General features: G+C 39.2%; 2 protein-coding genes and 1 long non-coding RNA gene across 3 annotated transcripts; 2 read left to right on the top strand and 1 right to left on the bottom strand.

Annotated features, from left to right (window-relative positions):
* The first annotated feature begins 118 nt into the window (after positions 1-118).
* Positions 119-11,407, top strand: p3h3 (prolyl 3-hydroxylase 3). Its single transcript, XM_026939752.3, has 16 exons — positions 119-882; positions 2,879-3,063; positions 3,216-3,374; positions 4,124-4,310; positions 4,495-4,626; positions 5,707-5,849; positions 6,325-6,414; positions 6,508-6,560; positions 6,642-6,721; positions 6,804-6,931; positions 7,819-7,914; positions 8,005-8,155; positions 8,233-8,350; positions 8,441-8,516; positions 9,071-9,211; positions 10,821-11,407. Exons 1-16 carry the CDS (start codon positions 585-587, stop codon positions 10,986-10,988), a joined length of 2,205 nt encoding a protein of 734 aa, XP_026795553.2. The 5' UTR covers positions 119-584; the 3' UTR covers positions 10,989-11,407.
* A 3,591-nt stretch (positions 11,408-14,998) lies between these two features.
* LOC117599985 (uncharacterized) lies at positions 14,999-19,040 on the bottom strand. The gene is made up of 5 exons (XR_004580333.2): positions 18,924-19,040; positions 18,377-18,413; positions 17,904-18,035; positions 15,845-15,984; positions 14,999-15,213 (listed from the first exon to the last, which is right to left on the bottom strand). It is a non-coding gene; the product is annotated as an uncharacterized LOC117599985 (long non-coding RNA).
* On the top strand, positions 15,833-20,596 carry gnb3a (guanine nucleotide binding protein (G protein), beta polypeptide 3a). The gene is made up of 8 exons (XM_026940258.3): positions 15,833-15,955; positions 16,429-16,574; positions 17,010-17,073; positions 17,928-18,090; positions 18,313-18,379; positions 18,530-18,731; positions 18,831-19,047; positions 19,794-20,596. The coding sequence occupies exons 1-8, from the start codon at positions 15,899-15,901 to the stop codon at positions 19,898-19,900; spliced, it is 1,023 nt and encodes a 340-aa protein (XP_026796059.1). The 5' UTR covers positions 15,833-15,898; the 3' UTR covers positions 19,901-20,596.
* The last annotated feature ends 1,170 nt before the right edge of the window (positions 20,597-21,766 follow it).

The raw sequence follows: 21,766 nt of genomic DNA, 5'->3' as shown, positions 1-21,766 counted from the left end.
ATATACATTTTATATTGGAATCATTTTTAAAATACAGAAACCAAAAATGGAGAATGTTCCTGTAACTATTGATTTGAATGGCTGATAATTGCACGTAGTATTACACGTATCTACAAAAGTTTATGCGCATATATTCTGAAAATTAAGGCCCATTGCCCTCGCATGTTGAAGAACAGGGCCTTCACGTGTGTTGAAGTGTGTTTTATAAAGTAGCAGACAGAAAAGCTGGACACATCGGGGTGGGGAGAGGCAACAGGACAGGGTTAGGAACAGCACTTGGAGGTTATGGGGGGCTTTGAAGAAAACATTCATGCATAGTTTTACAGAAAACCAGTCCTCTGGTTACTTCTGTCATTAGCTATTTGCCTGCAAGTTATCAGACGCTATTTGTATGGCCATATTTGTATTCTATAACAGCTTATAACAGCTGGGTTGCCTTCCAGACTGCAGGCTTTAGATTTTCCGAATCCTGTTTGAATCACACACACACTCCTGATGCATCCCCACCCATCTATTTCACTCCTCCCTTTTCTCCTTTTCTCCTTCCAACATCCCAGTCCCCTCTGTCCTGTGCGCTGTGCACTATGGCGCTGCGCATTAAAGCGCCTGTATACGTGGCGCTGAGTTTGGCCTCTCTGTGCGTGTTACACTGCGTGTGTCTGGCTGCAGCCAGTGCGGCTGGATCCACTTCTCTCTCCGGCCTGCTGCCGCCTTACGACGAGCTCTACTACCGCGGAGTGCGGGCTTATTTCACGAAGGACTGGGAGAAAGCGGCCGAGTACATCGAGCTGTCCATATCCACCCGAGAAGCCCTGCGCAAGACCAGGCGAAAATGCCACGACGCGTGCTCAACTGCGGGGGACGAGATAGTGTCCAGACTAGGTAGCCTTCAGAATAGCTCCCAGTTCTTTACAATAACAAATCAGGCTGAGAAAGTTGCTAAATAACTGCATGCACTCATTTGCATATTCATGGCCACGTCATAATTATTTGTATATCAAAAGTGTTACATGGGGGTGTGTGCTGTGATTAGGGCTGATCACAGAGCCCCTCCAGTATGCACCTACCAAGCTTCTTTAGCACATGCCTTGCTTTGCTAGTAGGTTTAAGTAGAAGAATCATATTTTTAAATCATTGTTTATCTTTGGTGAATATGGGCATAACGCTTGTTTTAAAAAAAAAAAAAAAAAAAAAAAAAAAAAGTAATTATGTGGCGCAGTGGGTAGCATTGGCACCTCACAGCTCCAGGGTCCCTGGTTGGATCCTCAGCTGTCTGTATGGAGATTCACATTGTTCATCCTGTGTTCATACAGTGTTTCTTCCCACTGTCTAAAATATTGGCTACACTAAATTGCCCCTAGGTCTGAATGTTTGTGTGTGTGTGTGTGTGTGTGATGATGGGCAGCAGTGGACTGGCATCCCATCCTGCGTGAATTCGTCCGCCTTGCACCCAGTGCTGCTGGGATACGCTCCAGATACACCATGACCCAGGATAAAGTGATTGCATGAATCAAGATGCATGAATGAATAAAAAAAGTACATACTAAAATTTATTTTTTAAAAAAGCCACTAGTGGGTCCCCTTACAATATTGGTGCCCTAGGAAATTGCTTATAGTTATGACCTAATGAATCAGCAGTTATCACGATGATATGTCCTTGCTTTATTTCATCCCCGTTGATGCTGTATTTCTGTTTTGTCAGGGTAAGCGATGTAGAGAGCAACTTACGTGTGAGCTAAGCTAGCAAAGAATGTTCAGTAAAAGCTCTTAACTCTTTTGCAAGCAACAGCAGATATCTGACTGCTTGTTGGCTGGTGATGCTAAACAATAGGTCAGTAGTCAGTGGTGATCAGTGATTAGTCCATAAGCACTCTGGCTCGTGCATTTCGGACATTCCTGCTCATCAGTGTTTTCCTGACACAATATCTCTCAACTCTCAAATCCACAAGTTTTTATGGCTCTATACCTCAGCTCTGCAGTCTGAAAAGGCAGAAATATCTATGAGAGAGAAACCCCCTCCCTCATATTCTAATCATTTTTTACATCAACGCCACAAATACACAAATCCATCAGATATATCTGTGTAGCGTACAGTCTCGTCCTCACCTGGCCAGCCCACTGTCACACAACTGATAGGCCAACTTCTATGAATTCTGTCTATTGTTATTCTACCTGCATTATTGTTATAGATTCACCAGCCACTTTTATATGATCACCTGTACCCCTGTTCATTCATGGAATTATCCAATCAGCCAGTCATGAGCCAGTAACACAGTGTATAAAATCATGCAGCTATAGGTCAAGAGCTTCAAGTTAATGTTTACATCAAACCCAGACAGGCTGGTTTAAGTATTTCAGAAACTTCTGATCTCATGGGCTTTTCATCCACGGCAGTCTCTAGACTTTACACAAAATGGTGGGAAAAAACAAAACAAAAAATATATCCAGTGAGTGTTAGTTCTCTGGTAACTCAGTTAACCACTCTACAACCGTGGTGAGCAGAAAAGTATCTCAGAATGCACAGCACATCGAACCTTGAGGCAGATGGGCTACAACAGCAGAAGACCACATCGGGTTCCAGTCCTATCAGCAAAGAACAGGAATCTGAGGCTACAGTGGGCACAGGCTCACCCAAACAGGACAGCGGAAGATGGAAAAAAACATCATCTGTAATTTTATCTTAATTCTGAGTCCCCATTCTGATATTTGATATGAACATTAACTGAAGCTCTTGACCTGTATCTGCATGATTTTATGCAATGTGCTGCTGCCACATGGTTGATTGAATGAATGAGCAGCAGTGGTACAGGTGTTCCTAATAAAATGGCTGGTGAGTGCATATTTGCTTATGTGTCTGGGTGTGTTCGTGTGTGTGCAGACAGAGAAAAAGGCACCAGCTGGGACCTGTGGGCTTTGGACTGGATCCAACAGCGAGCAGAGTGTATACGGTTCTGTTTGGGCCGAGCCGTCACTCCTGCTGGTCAGCTTCCTGTATCGTCGGATATTGAGTATGAATTTGGGACTCGCAATGCTTACAATTTCCTGCAGCTTATCTACTACGAGGTAGAATAATGTGTCTGCAACGAATAAACAAGCTCCCCACTGTGCAACCAATTATCGGCACATATCCCACTACTAGACATCAGCGTTATTTACATGTTCTGACTAGTATTTTAAGAGTAAAGTCAAGCCTCCTTTACTTTTTCTTTGCACAGTTGAGTAAGCCAAGGAAGGCTGCTGCTGCTGCTCACACATTCTTCATGGCCAACCCGAGTCACCTGGAGATGAGGAACAACATTGAGAAGTACAGACGTATGCCTGGTGTTACAGAGGACGCCTTTGAGGACAGAGAGAGAGAACTGGAAAAACACTGGGTAAGGCAAAGGAGAGGACATGAGGGAAGCTGAGGTGGAAATATGCACAATTTGAGTGCTATGTATGTGCATATGAGAAATATGTAGGAATAGACATGGCCATCCAAACTCAACTACTACGTTTTACAGATTAATTAGCAACAGTAGGACATGGGCTAACAAAATTCAGCCCATGATAAAAATTGCATATACACAATATTCTGTTTAGCATTCAGCATTTTTGCAAAGTTGACATATTACTTCAGAAGCCACACCACCTCTGTACAGCTTGAATTATGGGATTGAATAATGTCTGATGTTAGCACAATTTAGATGAGGCTATAGTATGGTATCCATGTTTATCCTATCTACTATATAGTTTCCTCTGTGTTGTCTTTCTCACACGTGTGAAAGAGCATGCAGATGGTTTTGTGTGTGTGAGTGTGTGAGAGAGAGATGACTTCATACATCTTACAGAACAGCAGCAAGATCATTCAGGCCAAAAAACTTCAGTATAAAGTCTCCTTCTCACACCCACCTTCACTATTCCTCTGTTCATTAACTATTTAATTTCTTATATTTACCCTTTAATTCTGTCCCTCTTTCCATAATTCTCTTTCATCCTCCACTTTCCTTCTCTTTAACTCTTTCTCCATAGCAGTGTCGCTGACTGATAGAGTAAACAAACGCTCACTTCTACAAATGTTGAGCTCGTTATCCCTCAGACTTCATGCACTTGTTTCCTCCATCTCACCCTGTGGGAAACGCAGGAGGTCTACGATGCTGCTGTCACGGCTGAGAGCTCCTCTGACTGGGCCCTCGCGGTGAAGAGATGGAAGGAGTGTGTGAACGAGACACTGAAGCAGACAGATGAGTGCAGAGCTCAGTGCGTGGTGGCATCACAGCGCCTCCCAGAGGAGACAGACAGCACAGAGGGAGCATATGAAAAAGCTGCAGGTGAGAGGAAACTGGATAAAATAGAAAATAAAATGAATTAAAGTGTATAAATAAATAAAGAGAAGTTTGTACTCCACACAAAAACATCAATTTTATATTTTTATGGAGATTTTGTATGACTTTGTAAGTTTATAATGGACAAGGAGGATTAACAAGGTTGTTTTTTTTTCTCTATACCCTATAGCACTGTCTCTCTCTCTACTGGCATGCAAACAAGCATGTGTTGCTCTGGTGTCCACACGGCCTGGACGGATCTCTTCTCACGAGGATTTTCTTCCAATGCAGCTAGAGCATCTCCATATTGCCCAGTATAAAGGTCAGAGTTCACCACAGCATTCCATCCAGATGACAGGACAGCTATGACTCATAACTTGTTATACTCTATATGGCATCACATTAGCTCCATAAAAGCCCTTCATACAACAGCACTGTTGAATGCTCCTTTCTGATTGGTCAGAAGGTGTTGGATAAAAGTTTCTATAACGTCGTAGCTCTGACAGTTATTCCGGCTGCAGTGTGTGTATTAATGCGCTTACTCTTACATTCTCATTTCTGTAGTAACAACTTACACAGGGACTTTTATGGCAGATACGGTGTATTGTTGGTAGATACTTGTATTGTTGATATGGTGAAGCTTTCTGTGAGGTTTAATTAGCTTTTTTTGGAAGGAGTCTCCAATTCCTTTAAGGACAGAGGGATTTCCAGTTTCTCAGTAACATGACAAGCTGCATTTTTTTGTCTTATTAACTTAAAGGAGAGGCTGGTGAGGGAACGACTGTTTATAACTGTTACAGTGTAAGTGAATTCAGGAACTAGCTTGTTCTGAAGAAGATCCACAACATTAAACGTAATTATAAATGGTTATGCTGCACAATGACATTTTTGCACACTGTTATAAAATGCATATGAGTGTGTCTGGTTATATTCTGTCTCAGTTTGCACAAAATCTATTTTTCTGTGTATATGTTCTCTACAGTTTTTTGTGTATTTGCATAGTTGTTTATTTTTAACTTACTTAAATACTCTTATGCTGCTATATTGTCTTTTGTCTTATATTCTCTCTTGTCTCCTGTCTGATTTTGTAACTCTGGAATTTCCCATCTGGGATTAATAAAGTCTTATCTTATCTTATCTTATCTTATCTTATCTTATCTTATCTCTTTAATAAATAAAAAAAATGTTAGTATTAGAAAATTGCAGTGGTATAAGAAGAATACACCTCTGGACATGCTGTTATTGGAAAATAATCAACGCTAGGCCACATCACACCGCCCCACTGATTACTTTCCTATAACAGCATGTCATGTTTTATTCCTTGCTTTCTAATAACACTAATGGATCATTTAGTTGGCTGTGCTAATGTGTCCTCACTGGCTTTTGTCTGTTGTAATGGTAGCGGGGGACCTGAAGGGGGCGGTGCAGACACTGCGTTCTCTGCTGCTGTTTTACCCAAAAGACAATGAGACACTCAGTAACCTGCAGCTCTACTCGGAGTCTCTGGAGGGCGACACTGAAGCGCAGGCCACAGGCCCTTCACAGGTAAGACTACTGTGTGATGTTAATGCAAATGGTTAAGATAAAGTGTTAAAAAAATGGCTTTCTTTTTGAGATGTGTGAAACAAGCTGTTCAACTGTCACACCAGAAAACACAATACACAAATGATCATTTATCTAATAGAAGAAACATGATAAATACATAAGGTACATACATATAATTAGGCTATTAATAATAAGAAGAAGATGAATCTTGCATTTTATTAGCATGTTTATTCATCCCAAAGTGCTTAACGCAACTTCAAACAATTAATGGAACAATCTACAATCACTAATGAATTAACTATAAATCTATGAAGTTTGGTACAAATCTATAAAGATAACCAAGAAGTCCTAAGAGCTATGAATTACGGGCCAGGTTAAAGAAATCCAGAAATACAAATACATACAGAGCTTGTCTTCCTAATGTTCTCTGGAAAACAAGGAGAGCTTTTATAACATAACAACCTCCTCTTTATAGGAAATTTCCAACTACATCAGCAGAGCTCTAGCAGAAAAGAAACTGCTTTACTTTGGAGTGGAAAATCTTGATTTCAAATTCTTCGACCCGGTAAAACACACCTCTCAGATTTCCATTTGTTTTTACAGTTTTTTTTTTTCACTTAACGTAATTAAACAAGGTTTTCCACTCGTTCTCTGGCAGGATCTGTGGACGCCAGAGGACATCGTTCCCGAGTCACTGAGGGAGAGCTGGAGGTGAGAGTGATGGACAAACACTCAGATATGTTGAGGAAGGATTACAGGGAGCACCTGACATCTCCACTTTCTCATTTTCAGAGCAGAGAGAGAACAGCTTATTGAGAAATTAAAGGAAGGAGAGAAGGTATTAGAGGTGGATGACAGTGGATTCTATGCTGGTGAGTGTGTAGAATCTAATGTTAACCGAGTGCACTGTTTATCTAACTCTCATCCAACTCTTTCTCTTTCTTTTTGTCTTAGGAGGTCCAGTTCCTTTGGTTGGTGTGACCATTACGATGGATGACGAGGCCCTGAACGGAACCAATCGTGTTGTATTTGATGGTGTTTTGTCCCAATCTGAATGTGACACTGTGATGCAGCTGGCAAGAGTAAGCTGATGAAGCTTTATAACTAATAATGCTTTTCTCACAGTGCTGTTAACTGCATGAGTAACAATATTTCTACGGTCAGTGTTGCTGATTTCTTTTCCTAAGACCAAATCCTTTGTCTGGGGAGTCCCTCAGTGATCACTACTACATGTAATCCTTTCTTTATGTTTGCTTACTAACAATCTCACTGATGTGCCACAATGAGTGGCATGAGAATATCCAAATCTGGGTGCCAAATCAGTTGGTTTTTTTTTTTGTTTTGTTTTGGGTTTTTTTTACATTAAATGAAGTTAAATGAAATCCAGCATGTCACAGAATGTTAAACTCCAGGTCAGGAATCTTGACGTGCATTTTTTTATCCATAAATCAACTCTCCTGTCAAGAGCAGCTTGAGCCAACTCTGGGGATTTTTCTATTTTTTTGTCATAACTTAGAGAAAGTTCTACATGCATTCAAGTTGATTTATTTAGACTAAATGAAAGTAAACGAAAAGGGATCACATCACTCCGGTTTTAGCCTCCGTTAACTGACTCCCTGTCTATTACAGGATCTAGTGAAGGGCTTTAAAAACACTAATAAAAGTTTTTTTTAAACCCTTCAAATACATTAAGACTATTCTGTCCCCATGGACCTGACTGGAACTCAACACTAAGTGTGCTTTTGCAGTGATTTTATATATCAGTTTTTAAGACCTTGTAAAGTGGATGCTTTTTCTTATGTATTTCAATGTTATTATTAATGAGGTTGAATTTTTTTTATTAATGTACAGCACTTTGCTTTTAAATACACCCTATAAATGAAACATACTTACATACTAACTAAGGGTGTTTAGAGCTAGAAACAGGGACCAGCAGGGTCTTACCTCACGTCCTGTTGCGTTGCTACAGATTGCTGCATCAGTTGGTGATGGTTACAAGGGACGGCGTTCTCCACACACACCTCATGAGAAATTCGAGGGCCTGACTGTCTTGAGAGCCTTTAAGGTGAAAGAAAACTAATTACACGTTCATGAAATAACAATTATCCCTTTATAACCATTCTAAGAGGTCTAAAGACACGTCTCTGTCTTTCAGTTGGCGCAGGATGGAATGTTGAACCAATCAGACGCCAAGCTGTTACATGAAATAGGCGAGAGAGCTAGAATCCTAATTCACTCGTATTTCAGGAGCCACTCCGCTCTCTATTTCTCCTACACACACCTTGTTTGCCGCTCCGCCATTCCAGGTACACAAACACTCCATTGCAGTAACAGCCCTCACTCACATACATAGACACATTTCAGAGGATTGATGTGTGTGTAGGGCATCAGGAGGGACGCTTGGATCTGTCTCACCCTGTTCATGTGGATAATTGTATACTGGAGCCAGAGACCAGGCAATGCTGGAGAGAAGCACCTGCATTCACACACAGAGACCTGAGGTACATACACACATTCAGTTAATACACACCCATCTCTCTTATTTGCACAAAACAGTAGATGTAACATATATTTGCAAAATGTTGTTACAGTGCGATTCTCTACCTGAACGATGACTTTGAAGGAGGAGAGCTCTTTTTCACAGATAGAGATGCCAAAACAATCACAGTAAGACATCTCTTATCTCTACATGTGGGCTAAGGTTGCACCAGATTTCCGAATAACACCAACAGCAAGCTCTGATCAAATTAAAATGTCCAATTTAAAAATTGTACTTAAAGTCGGACCATCAATCTTTTTTTTCAACATTACCTTAGTTTCTCTAGTGACCATTAAATCCTTTTCCAAATTGACCTGAAAGTAACAAGGTGAAATAAATAAGTGTTTAAAGTGAATGAAAAGATTATTTTAGTCTTGTCACTTTGACTTCATCTCTTACTTACACACCTATAAACATACACCTACCATCAGGAGGATCTCCATGACTATGAGGAACACACATATGATCTGTTGTTTAATACAAAAATTGTTTATATTCCTAATAAACTAGGGTGAATGGGATATATTGTGTATTTTAACACTAATTGTACAATCGCTATAAAAAAAAAGAAATACTCTAGGTCAGTAGGACATCTATTGCTGAGTAGTGAAGAGAACATGAGGCTTACTGTGCCCTCACTGTGTTGGTTGTAATCTTCACACCCTTTCTCCTCTCTCTGTAGGCCAGGGTGAAGCCCAGCTGTGGGCGCCTTGTCGGTTTCACTTCAGGTCCTGTGAACCCTCATGGTGTTACAGCAGTCACAGCAGGCCGCAGGTGTGCACTAGCACTCTGGTTCACCACGGAAAAACATCACAGGGACATGGTGAGACAATATTTTTGAGATGCAGTAGAAGTTTTTTAGTTAACGTATAAAGGCCTTAACAGAAATGCTACAAGCTACTTTCTTGCTTGTGTCTTTAAATGCTTTCCTAACCAAGTCACATGATGAGGATAAATCTAAACTGTAAATTTCTAATCCTTTCCAAGAATCAGCGAATCATATTACCCTATACCAAGACATGACGTTTATCTCCCAATTAAGCAATGAGGTTATAGATGTGCACTCCTTTCAGCCTCCTGAATAGTTTTTGGTTTGTCCCTTTTAAAGGTACTATGTGGTATCCTACAACAGCGGGTTTCCAAGTAGAACCTCAGAAAATGGTAGAACTATCTAAACAACCCTTGAGAAACACCTTTTTTCTACTCTGTGTAAAATTGAACAGTGACATTTCTGTATCTTCTCTTAAACTGACTATAAGTTTACTCTGCAGAATATCAACTTTAATGTATGTATTTTATTTATTTATTGTTTAAGCCTTTCTGGGTACTATTTTTATGTCAATGCAAACTAGTTACGCAAGTGTGTTGCTATTTTTGACTTTGCGTACTGCAGTGGGTAGTGGGGTGCAAAAGAGGGTGTGACATTCAAATCCACCAACACAGTGGGACTTTCAAGCCCATACCGGTCTAAAAATGTGCATACATTACCGCCCCGAGACCCCCTGTCAGTGCAGACGCTGGGCTGAGACTGTATTTTCCTGATATTTGCCTTATAAGTCTTGTCCCCTTTCTTACTACCCAGTTCCATGTATGTTCACTATTTATATCACCCCACTTTAACATAACACATAATACTAATGAAATACAGACCTTTTATTTATTTGTAACAAATAAAAACTAACAACTGACAACTAAAGGCAGATTCATGCCAAAAGCTTTTATGCTGAGTTTTAAGTTGCACACAAACTTCTATTTTATTGCATCATCAATACATTATACATTATACAATGATTATATACACTCCCTACTGAGCTCTCCTGGGCTATGCTGATTAATGCTAGATGACTAGCAGATGATGCTAAAGCTGGGCTTGCAGATGCAGTTATCATTGTCTTTCCACTTGCCTTCTTTGCAAACATAAGGCACTGTGCTGATGATGCTGTTTTTGCTGTTACGCTTTCCGTGAGAAATTCCTTTTTTCCCTCCATACTTCCTTTATTCCATCTCTCTGGTACAGGTTAATCTTCATCTTGTCATGTCATACTATGGCTGTATCTTAGAGAGAACCCCATAATGATGTTCCTTGATCTTCCATGTCATATCACCTACTGTTTTTTTGTGACAGATTCATTATGGTGCTCTCATCAAACTGCTTTATTGGCATTGACACTTCTTTGACTTTTATGTAGAGAGACAAGAATAATAACATCCAGATGAAAATGCCAGGCATTTGTAGCTCTCATGTGTATGAACTATATGTTTGGTCCACAATTCACCTGATATAGCTGTATAGCTGGTATATCTATTTTTAAATTAAATACAAAATAATAGAAATTGTCATGCTCCAGTTACTTATACACTGTCGGGCAGGTGTGTTGAGTGAGTGCAAAATGTTAGAATTTGTGTCCATTTGATTGTTCATGTGGTTGCAGGAACGACAGGAGGCTGAGGCCATGTTGGGAATAGATGGACAAAAAGTAAAGGAGGAAAAGGAGGAGTCGGATAGCAATCCCACACCTGCTCGGAGTGGGCGGAGCCAGTCATCTAAGAGCAGAAGCAAAGAGAGGGAGAGAGTGTCAAGTGGGAGAGACGAACTTTGAAAGTCACTGAACCTCTGACACATGATCCACCAAGATCTCTGATCTCTTTATGATCTTTTGATATGCACTCCAGAAACATCTCTAAAGCTGTATGAGTGTGAGTGAATTGTTTTCTGTATATATGTGTAGCATCAGCTCATTCAGCAATGTGACACTGGTCACACAATTTGATTAGATTTTTGATATTTGATTTTCTTTTTACTGAATAAATAAAAAATAATGGGATCAACTGGGATAATGAGATCGCACTTTTGTTATTAAATGAATATTTGTTACTATGTGAGTTTCACAGCATTTAAAAAGAGACAGCAAGAGGAAGAAAGGCAAGAGTGATGGTCTACACATTAACACTGATGACAAACGGCAGGCACAAAACATGAACGAGAGAATGGGAAAGAGGGAGAGTTAAGCAAAGGGGGAGGATGGAGAGCGAGATTACAGATAATCCTCTGCATATGAGTGCATTTGTTTATGAAGCTTACAAAGCTCCCATTTAGAATATGGAATAATAATCCAGGCAAGAAATTATTGAATCAATCCCCTCCATTATTAAAAAAAAACACAATATGAGTGTGTACTAATGTCTTGGCCCTTTGCTTAATGCATTAAGTCAGGCTGTAATACTGTAATATATATTTAGTATTAACTCTGCTATAATGTCCATTAACAATAAGATGAGCACATGAGAAATTAATGGATTGAGGAGGTGTTAATCTTCTGTCAGTGACTATAAAATGGCCTGCTCATTGAGTGTCAAACACATGGTCAGCAATTCTAACACATCTTCAGGCCCACTTCTGATTTGTTGTTGTATTTATTTTTGGATTGTCACTGCTTTGTGGTCTAAAGCAAAAATGGAAAGAACTGTTTTTTTTTTCAGAGGGATCCTTTCACTGTTAAGATTTCACAGAAAAGATTTCATTATCAGTGCATTTTTTAAATTTACCTCAGTGGCAAATGTGATACTCAGTGGTGACCTCATTCAGAAACTATGATATTTGGATTCATATACAGTTTCACTGCCAACAAATATAAAAGATTTTTTTTAAAAACAGTAAAATTTGATCTGGCTCTCATGAAGATTTCACCTAAATATGACACATTATTCAAAACCTTCTTAAGAACTTTGACTGTTTTTCAGTAGTCTTACCCCATGTACTGAAGATATTGTGTACTGTGTTCATGACACAGTGATGTTTTAACAATACTGGACTTCATCAGCGTTCATGGTTCCACACATCCCAGTCCTGATAGGATCCTCTTATATCCTATGGCTTCTGCTGTCTTTATACCCCACCAAAAACACTTCCTAAATCTGGAGGCAAATGTAACCATCTTGCTCAGAGTAGAACCACAAAGTAGAACTATATAAAATTCATAGAATTTTAAAGGTGCACAGAACAACATAGGCTGTAGTTGTAAGGAGATACGGTGATACATATACACTATATGGCCAAAGGTCTGTAGACACCTGGGAAGGCTTTCCACTAGATTTTGGAGTGTGGCAAGAACATTAGTGAGGTCAGGCACTGATGTCAGACGTGGAAGTCTGGGATGCAGTCGGCGTTCCAATTCATCCAAAGGTGTTCAGTGGGGTTGAGGTCAGGGCTCTCTGCAGGAGACTCCACTTGGAGTTCTTTCACTCCAACCTTGGCAAATCATGTCTTCATGGAGCTCATTTTGTGCACAGGGGCATTGTCATGCTGGAACAGGTTTGGGCCTCTTAGTTCCAATGCAGGTAAAATCTTAATGCTACAGCTTACAAAGACTTTCTATACAATTGTGTGCTTCCAAATTTGTGGCAACAGTTTGGAGAAGAACCACGTATGGCTATGATGGTCAGGTGTCCATATACTTTGGCCATATAGTGTATATACAGCCTAATATTGTGGTTTTCAGCGTATCACAGTATCTCCTTACAACTATAACCTATACTTTCAAAGAGGAGGACTGTAAACATCATATACAGTGCATTCAGAAACTATTCAGACCCCTTCATTTTTTTCACATTTTGTTATGTTGCAGCTAAAATGCTTTAAATTATTTTTTTTCACATCAGTCTACACTCCATACCACATAATGACAAAGCAAAAACCAGATTTGTGGTAATTTAGCAAATTTGCATATTTTTTTACAGGTACGGAACAAAGGTGTCGTAAAAGCTCTTCAGAGAACTAGTCAAGTCAAGCGCACACAGGTTGAGAGAGGACACGGTATCTGTGCATGCTGCCATCTTGAAGATGCAAAAAGACACGCTTGAGTCATTTGCTTTGCTTATGAGTGAGTCACATGGCGAGTGGTGAATAATAAACTGCCATGCAGTGATTTGAACTCTGTAAATTTATTTCTCAGTCCACTGGCAAAACCTGTGTCACTAATTTAAAGTAGCACAGATGTTCTGGGTCCTCAACAACATATACTTTTTCAAATGAAAATAATTCTATTTTTTAAATATGTAAGACTTAAAATGGTAAATGATTATCACTAACTAATTGAAGTAGTCTTCATTGGTATCAATATCCATTTAGTTTGAGATGAATGACTTGTTATTAATTAAAAACAATCAAATATTTCTAATATTTGTTTTTTGCAATTTGTCATAAGCAGTGTTTGAGGGTGTTTAAATAGTCATAAGACACATGTAACTGTTCTGCCAATCAGAAACTATCTGACGAGTACAAATATCAAAATCCCAGTTGACACATCATGGAAGTGTGTTGGAAGAGGAAGTGTGCCAGGAGCAAATTGTTTACAAGTATTCAAATTTTGTCTTTCCAAATTTACAAAACTAAAAGAAGTCCTTTCTTTAAATGTTCATTATCACACCTGCCCTTTTCATTCTACATGGATTTTTCCATCATCTGTTCCCATGAGCTCAGTTTTCAAGGTTCCTCTCAGGCAAATATCCCTCCTTCTCGCTCACTGCGTCCTCTGCGTTATCCTTTCAACTCTGAGCTCATTTCATCCCCTACAAACATCATCTGTCCTGCACAGTAGTGGCAGAGAGGCAGGAGAGATCAGGACGAGTGTCAAGCAGAGCAGCTCGGGGTGAAACAGCATTATGTGAAGAAAAAAGTGGAGGAAAGGAAACATAAATATAAGAGCAAAGATACAAAAAAAAAACATAACTGAGGAGGAGGAGGAGGTAAGTGATTACACTTCTATTATATTCTGTTCTGTGTGTGTCAGAAATTATATTTTGTCACATTTAAAACAATACACACACTTATGAATTACAGATTCTTTGATTATTGACACCAAATGACAACTTATACTACACTATATTATTATTATTATTATTATTATTATTATTATTATTATGTTGAAATGGAAATCAGAACATGTTAAGTCACTGAAAATCAGTAAAGTAACATTATTTTACTGGTGCTGCTTTAATGCAAAATGAAGTTTGTCATGAATCAAATGCGTAAACATCAGGTGCATGCTGTATTACAGTAATGAAAGGTCACTCACAGTGGACAGTGTCCTGGATTCAAATGATGTCTAGGCCACACTCACGAACCCCTTACCCACACAGCCTCTCTCTCTCTCTCTCTCTCTCTCTCTCTCCCTCTTTCTCTCTCTCCCCCACCCTTTCAGCTCTTATCCAGATGCGAAGAGCAGTCTGTAATCAGATGAGAGCAGATTTGAGCCAAAACACCTCCCTTAAAAACTCACTAGTCTGGATTTAAACACACTCTAAACCTATCCTTTCTCCATCAATCCACCCATCTCTATCTCTCTCTCTCTCGCTCTTTTATCCAGTACTCCTCATCTCTCCACCTTTGTCTGTCTCTCATTGATGCTATTGTGGTCCATTCTTGGGTCTCCTGGACTCCCTACACTATACAACGTACTGAAAATGCCATCCCTATTTTATTAGAAGATAATCTGATCAACACCAAAGGGCACAAATTCGCACAAAACACAACCGAGACATATTGCGCTCATGTTCACTTTTGTAAAATGACACCATTTCGCTAATGTCCATGACGGAGCAGTTCCCTCCCTCTAACCCAGCCTGCACCTTCTCCCACTCCCCCTCCTCAAACAAATTTTAGGCAAACTCATTTGGTCATAAGAGCTCGCTAGAGACACTAACACATTTAAACGGCAATAGCAGAAAAAGTGACCTCGCTTTATAAGGTAAGATTTAGCTATAATAATGAATTACGCTGAGTATTACCTGTGTTGCTTGTCTTCCCTCTGGACATTTAATTATATTCTGTAGGAATGTAATACAAATTCTTTTTAAAAGAGTTCAGGATTTCAAATGCTTAAATAAATAAATGACACTCCTTCCGAGTGAATAGTGTTAGTTTCAAATAATTGTGTAGCCATATATGATAACTAAATAACTTTTGTGTTATGCATCCACATGGGTTATGTTTGTGTTATGAAATCCACAGTAAGATTGATGAAGAAAGTGTTTATCACTGCTTGGAGACATAAATGAATAGGACACTTTGTGTACTTTGTGTGTTAGAAGACTATGATAAACTAAAGATAAAAATAAAACCCAAAGGTACTTGTTATGACTGCATTCAGTGTGTATAGGTTTTTTTTTTTGTTAATGTTTTGAGGACGTGTGGTTGAATCAGTGTATGTTTGCGTGCATCTTAATTTGTGACCATTTGCAAACCAGTTGAGGAGTTTGAATTGCAAATGGCCACCTAAGGCAGCGAGGGAGTGTTCTGGTTTCAATAAAATGTGACCTTCCTATAGAAGTGAGGACTATACAGTGACATTATGTAATGAAACATTGAAATTAAAAGGACTTATTCCATTTAAATTTATTCTGTTGATTTATTTACTTCTGCCCTTTACCATTTCCTCCCAGAAGTCACTCTGCTCACCTGATCTCACTTCCTGTTCATCTTCGTTGGTGGCTGCGCCTGACAACTGTTGCCATGGGTGAAATGGCGCAACTTCGGAAGGAGGTGGAGAACCTCAAGAACCAGATCTCTGTTAGTATCTCCAGTCTGAACTATACAATCTAACACCACACACACACAGCAAGTGATCTTAATTTTAATGTTAAACTGTTATAGAATATAACATCAGTTCATGGTTTCAAAAATACGCTCATACAGACAATAGTACAACTTGTTTGTTTGTACTACAACCCTTGGCTGTTGGTAGCAGCAGTGGTTAAGGTTCTGCACCTGAGTTCAAATCCTAGCACTACAAAAGAGCCATCGTTGTGCCTTTGAACCTGAGCAGTAATTGTACATCTACATGTTAGGATTGTGTTCTTGTAGGTTACATTGGGAAAAGCATCTACTTTTATTTTAAATAATAATTAGTTCAGCAGAACATTGATTGAGTCAAAGACTTTTGCTTTTGTTTACAAGTTTTTGTTTAATTAGTCTGCACCGGTGCCTTTATTTAACATCAGTTTGTCACCGTGTACATATTCTCTGACCCTTGACCTCCACAGGCAGCACGTAAATCAGTGCAGGACACCACGCTGCAGGATAGCGTCTCAGGCACAGCAGCAGTGGGAAAGGTTCAGCTCAAATCCAGAAAGACACTGAGAGGACATCTGGCCAAGATCTACGCCATGCAATGGGCCACAGATTCAAAGTACACACACACACACACACACACACACACACAGAGCATAACTACAGACACCAGCTTACCACACACATGCCCACATGCAAATTACCAGCAGTGCAGAGCTAGCCAGCAGCGCACCAACCTCTACACTCCACTGAAACACAAACACATATCAAGATGCCTGTCTGTAATCTGGTGTGTTCCTGTATCTGATACTACTACTATAGATCAGACTTTCTGTAAGCATCACAATTAAAGATGTGATTGAGTAACGGGATTAATGCTCTGACACATTGATGTGTTTGAGGGAATCAGTCAGCAGTCATTGTGGACAATTAGCCTTTTTCAAGTGTAATAAATTAGTTATAACTGAACAAATGCATTGTAATATACTCTCTGTAGCCTCTCTCACATTTTTCCCAACCTTGGTCACCATGTGGCTCTGTATTTATCTGTCAGACTCTGTGTGAGCGCATCTCAGGATGGCAAACTGATTGTGTGGGACACCTACAGCACCAACAAGGTACTCAACATCTTATAAGTGATTCATTTACATCTATAAAGATCCCAGGTTGAAGAAGTCTTGTGAATGAAGTGAATGCAGAGTAGTTAAGGCGAGGTACCACACCCTACTTTCTCATGTTTAATCATAATTAAACATGGTTTAAAAGGTATACATCAATGCAATATATTTGTATTGCAAATTTCTTTTAAAAGATAATGACACATGCTAATTTGAATATAGCAAAAGGCCTTTTTGACTTGGATTTCACTTTTTATTACACACATGTTCACATACTAGTTTATCAAAATAATATTATTTCGTGGAGTTGTTTTAAAAAGATGTTTTTTAAATAAATGATTTATTGAAAAATGTGAAAAGTATGATATGTATAATTTGCTTAGATTTATGGATAAAATGCCACTTATGGTAAAAAAAATAAAATAAAATAAATGCTTAATAAAAATTAAGCACATACATTTATCAACGTGTACTTCTAAAAACACATAAAATATAGTTTTAAATCTCATGCTATCGAACTCATGAACTATGCACTTACTGTATGTATAGTCCGTTCAAGGTTGTCATTGTCAAGTGATGCACGTATATGCATGTACTGTATATATATATATATATATATATATATATATATATATATATATATATATATATATATATATATATATATATATACCTTTTCAAAGCCTAACAGCAGTGAAGGCACATAGGAAACAGATCATGTAGAGAAAAAGTAAATCTTGATGATGTAATATGAATCATCTAATTAAATACATTGCCAAATATACTGTTCCAAGTTGAATCAATGAAAAAATGAATCTGAATGTTCTGACCTTTGCCCCATGCCCATGTTCCAGGTGAATGCCATCCCGCTGAAGTCTTCATGGGTGATGACGTGTGCGTACGCCCCCTCAGGAAACCTGGTGGCATGTGGTGGCTTGGATAACATGTGCTCTATCTACAATCTAATGCCAAAAGACGGTCATATTAAGGTCATGCGTGAGCTGGCTGCACATACAGGTGCAAACATCTGAATAAGGCTTTTACAGACAAATAAACATTTTTTGCAGTAAAGTTACTAGATCTACAATTATATCTAATGTAAAGTTAAGGAAATAAGTATATTTTTTACTTTACAACACAACTAGAAGACCTGTATTGTGCCATGTATTTAAGATAAAAAATGAATGAGTGTGTGTTATCTACATGTTCACTAATTTCCCTGTCTTTTTTATGACTTAGGCTATTTGTCTTGCTGTCGCTTCCTGAGTGACACCGAGATCATCACATGTTCTGGAGACTGTACCTGGTGAGCACCTCGTTCTTCTGCACTTCAGCATTGCCTACAACACATAGATATCAAACAGATAATACAATGACATCCTCATTAGCAATAATTTTGCTATAATGTAAAGTCCAATACTGAGAAAAAAAATGATCATCTTTCCTTTTTCTTTAGCTGTCTCTGGGACATCGAGACTGGGGAACAGAAGACGATTTTTTCTGGCCACATTGGTGACTGCATGTCACTGGCTCTGTCTCCAGATTTTAAATGTTTTATTTCAGGATCATGCGACTACACAGCCAAACTGTGGGACGTACGAGATGGCCAGTGCAAACAGACATTCTATGGCCATGAGAGTGACATAAATGCTATTGGGGTGAATCACTCTATCTCTCTCGAACACACACACAAAATTCTAATTATCTTCAATTTCAAGCACATTTTAAAACATAGACTCTTCTTCCTCCCTTCACAGTTCTTCCCCAATGGTAATGCAGTGATCACTGGCTCAGACGACTCATCCTGCAGGCTGTATGATCTCCGCGGTGATCAGGAACTGACCACTTACCAGGACTCGAGCCTCATGAGCGGAGTCACCTCCCTCGCACCCTCACTTTCTGGACGCCTCCTCCTGGTTGGCTACGACGACTTTACCTGCAACATCTGGGACATGCTGAAGGCTGAGAGAGTGGGTGAGTGAGGGGAAATGAAAGAGAAGACAGGGGAGGAGGAAGAAGTAACAAGGAGATTGGGTAACATGATTTACTTGGCTTTGTGGCAAGACTCAGAGTTTTGCAAATTGGCAGGAAGTGACAATGCCATGAGTACATGTAACACAATCTGTTTATTCAGGAAAAAACATTAATCGTTGTTCAAAGGTCAGGTCACAGAATGACGTGGTAAACAGAGCAAATCCATGATCACAATCCACAGAAACAAGCTAGGAACCAGAAAATACTGTCAAAAATGCAATCAGAAAAATCACAAGGGCTAGGATTTGCATGTACTCCCCACATCTGTGTGGGTTTCCTCTGGGTTCTCTGGTTTCCTCCCATCTACCAAAACATGCCAGTTTTTTTCCCTAGGTGTTAATGTGTGTGTGCGTGGAACCCAGAGATAGACTTGCGTCCCATCCATTGTGTATTCCTGCCTCGTGTCTAGTGTTCTCAGGACTGGCTCCAGATCAATCACAACCCTGACCAGGATAAGGCGCTTACTAAAGATTAATGAATGCATAAACAAGAGTTAGGAACCAGGAAATTGAAAAATGCCTTGAGAGAAAATAAAAACCAGAACTAGAAGACAGAAGAAGGAAACCAGGATCTGGAACACTTGGATATAAGGGAATACAACTCCGTGCCATGAGAAAATATTATGAAGGTTATGGTTACATGTGTGTTATTATCATTCTGTGTAAATGCTGGATTTCTTTCCACAGGAACACTGTCAGGCCACGATAACCGAGTGAGCTGCCTCGGGGTGACGGCGGACGGAATGGCCTGCTGCACAGGATCCTGGGATAGCTTCCTGAAGATCTGGAACTGAAACACCTTCTGAACGAACATCTAAAGAAGAGAAGAAAAACATGATTCAGGGAAACACCCGAGTGGGTTTAAAATTGGGTATGTGGGCAGAGAGAGAGAGAGAGAGAGAGAGAGAGGTGTTTGCGTTTGAGACAATTATCTCATATATAGGCACATTTTTTTTTCTTAAAGAAATTATGCAATAAACTACACAAATGACAAGAGATATATAGGATTGTTCAAATCTTACTGAGTAACTGCAGGAAGCACTTTTCAGGTAATTTTGAAAGAAAACCAGTTAGAGGAACGTAGGTAAAGTAGTGTTGGTTACTCTTAAATACTATTACTAGTGCATAGTACTTTAAGAATGAACTGAAACATACCCACCAGAACAGAACGAGTGATACGGTTCAGGTGTAAATAATGCAAACTGCTGCAGGAGCTGCCAAAATACATTTGGCATGCATATTTTTAAAACCAAGCTATAACTCTATTGCTTTATAGATTCATAATGATCTATAAGTTTGGAAAATATTGTTCAATATTAGATTTTAGATATCTGTGTTTACATTATTTGAGGTATGTAATATTGGCTACATTTGATTAATTTGGCATTATTCTTATATAACTTATATATTGCCTATTATATACATAACACTTTGTAGCATTATTTCACTATCCTTGGTTTTTCCACTATATGCCAACAATAAAGAAAGCTAATCATGGTCATTCGATGTCTAATCCTTTTCATCTATGGATTTTTATCAAGGATGACTGGCACTCCTGACTTGAGAAAAACAAGAGCACAGAAAAATTTACACGCACAAAAATTGAAAAACACTCTACTCATTAAATGTTGATTGGAAAATTTTTAATAAGAAAAGCTGCCCTAAAATAATCTTTTAGCAATATACACTCACCATCCACTTTAAAAGGAACATCTACTCATTTATGCAGCTATCTAACCATTCAATCGTGTGGCAGCAGTGCAATGCATAAAATCATGCACATGAAGATCAAGAGGTTCAGTTAATGTTCACATCTAACATCAGAATGAAGAAAAAGTGTGATCTCTGTGACTTTGACTGTGGCAGGGTTGTTGGTGCCAGATGGGCTGGTTTGAGTATTTCAGAAACTGCTGATCTCCTGGAATTTTCAAACACAGAATTTACACAGAATGGAGCAAAAAACAAAAAACATTGAGTGAGCGACAGTTCTGTGGGTGGAAATGCCTTGTTGATAAGAGAGGTCAGAGGAAAATGGACAGATTAGTTCGAGCTGCCAGGAAGGATATAGTAACTCCTTTACAACCATGGTGAGCAGTAAGGCACCTCAGCATGCACAAAACATCAAAACTTAAGGTAAATGGGCTACAACCGCAGACCACATTGGGGTCCACTCCTATCAGCCAAGAACAGGTTATCATGGGCACAGGCTCACAGAAACTGGACAGTTGAAGATTAGAAAACAAATCACCTGGTCATTTTCCAGTCTTCAACTGTCAGTCTGGGTGAGTCTGTGCCCATGATAGCCTCAGATTCCTGTTCTTGGCTGACAGGAGTGGAACCCAAGGTGGTCTTCTGTGGTTGTCAGCCTGCAGACCCTCCACTCACAGGCTGTTTTTTTTTTTTTTTTCCTTCTTTCTCTCCACTGTTTTTCACACCATTCTATGTAAACTGTAGAGACTGTTGAGTGTGATAATCCCAGGAGATCAGCAGTTTCTGAAATACTCAAACCAGCAAACCAGGTGTAACCATCTGGCAACAACCATGCCATGGTTAAAGTCACAGATCATGCTTTTCCCCCATTCTGATCTTTGTTGTGAACATTAACTGAAGCTCTTGACCTGTATCCGCATGATTTTTTTGCATTGTGCTGCACCACATGA

The sequence above is a fragment of the Pangasianodon hypophthalmus genome, chromosome 1 (genome assembly GCF_027358585.1).
Source record: "Pangasianodon hypophthalmus isolate fPanHyp1 chromosome 1, fPanHyp1.pri, whole genome shotgun sequence".
Classification (NCBI taxonomy): domain Eukaryota; kingdom Metazoa; phylum Chordata; class Actinopteri; order Siluriformes; family Pangasiidae; genus Pangasianodon; species Pangasianodon hypophthalmus.
This window is presented reverse-complemented; position numbering and strand designations above follow the sequence as displayed.

Bases quoted from the DNA above. Each gene is read 5' to 3' on its own strand.
- p3h3 (XM_026939752.3), top strand. From the start codon at position 585: ATGGCGCTGCGCATTAAAGCGCCTGTATACGTGGCGCTGAGTTTGGCC. The intron at 4,627-5,706 runs GTCAGAGTTCAC...TTGTAATGGTAG, and splicing joins CCATATTGCCCAGTATAAAG to CGGGGGACCTGAAGGGGGCG. The intron at 5,850-6,324 runs GTAAGACTACTG...TCCTCTTTATAG, and splicing joins AGGCCACAGGCCCTTCACAG to GAAATTTCCAACTACATCAG.
- gnb3a (XM_026940258.3), top strand. From the start codon at position 15,899: ATGGGTGAAATGGCGCAACTTCGGAAGGAGGTGGAGAACCTCAAGAAC. The intron at 15,956-16,428 runs GTTAGTATCTCC...TGACCTCCACAG, and splicing joins ACCTCAAGAACCAGATCTCT to GCAGCACGTAAATCAGTGCA. The intron at 18,091-18,312 runs GTGCAAACATCT...TTTATGACTTAG, and splicing joins TGAGCTGGCTGCACATACAG to GCTATTTGTCTTGCTGTCGC.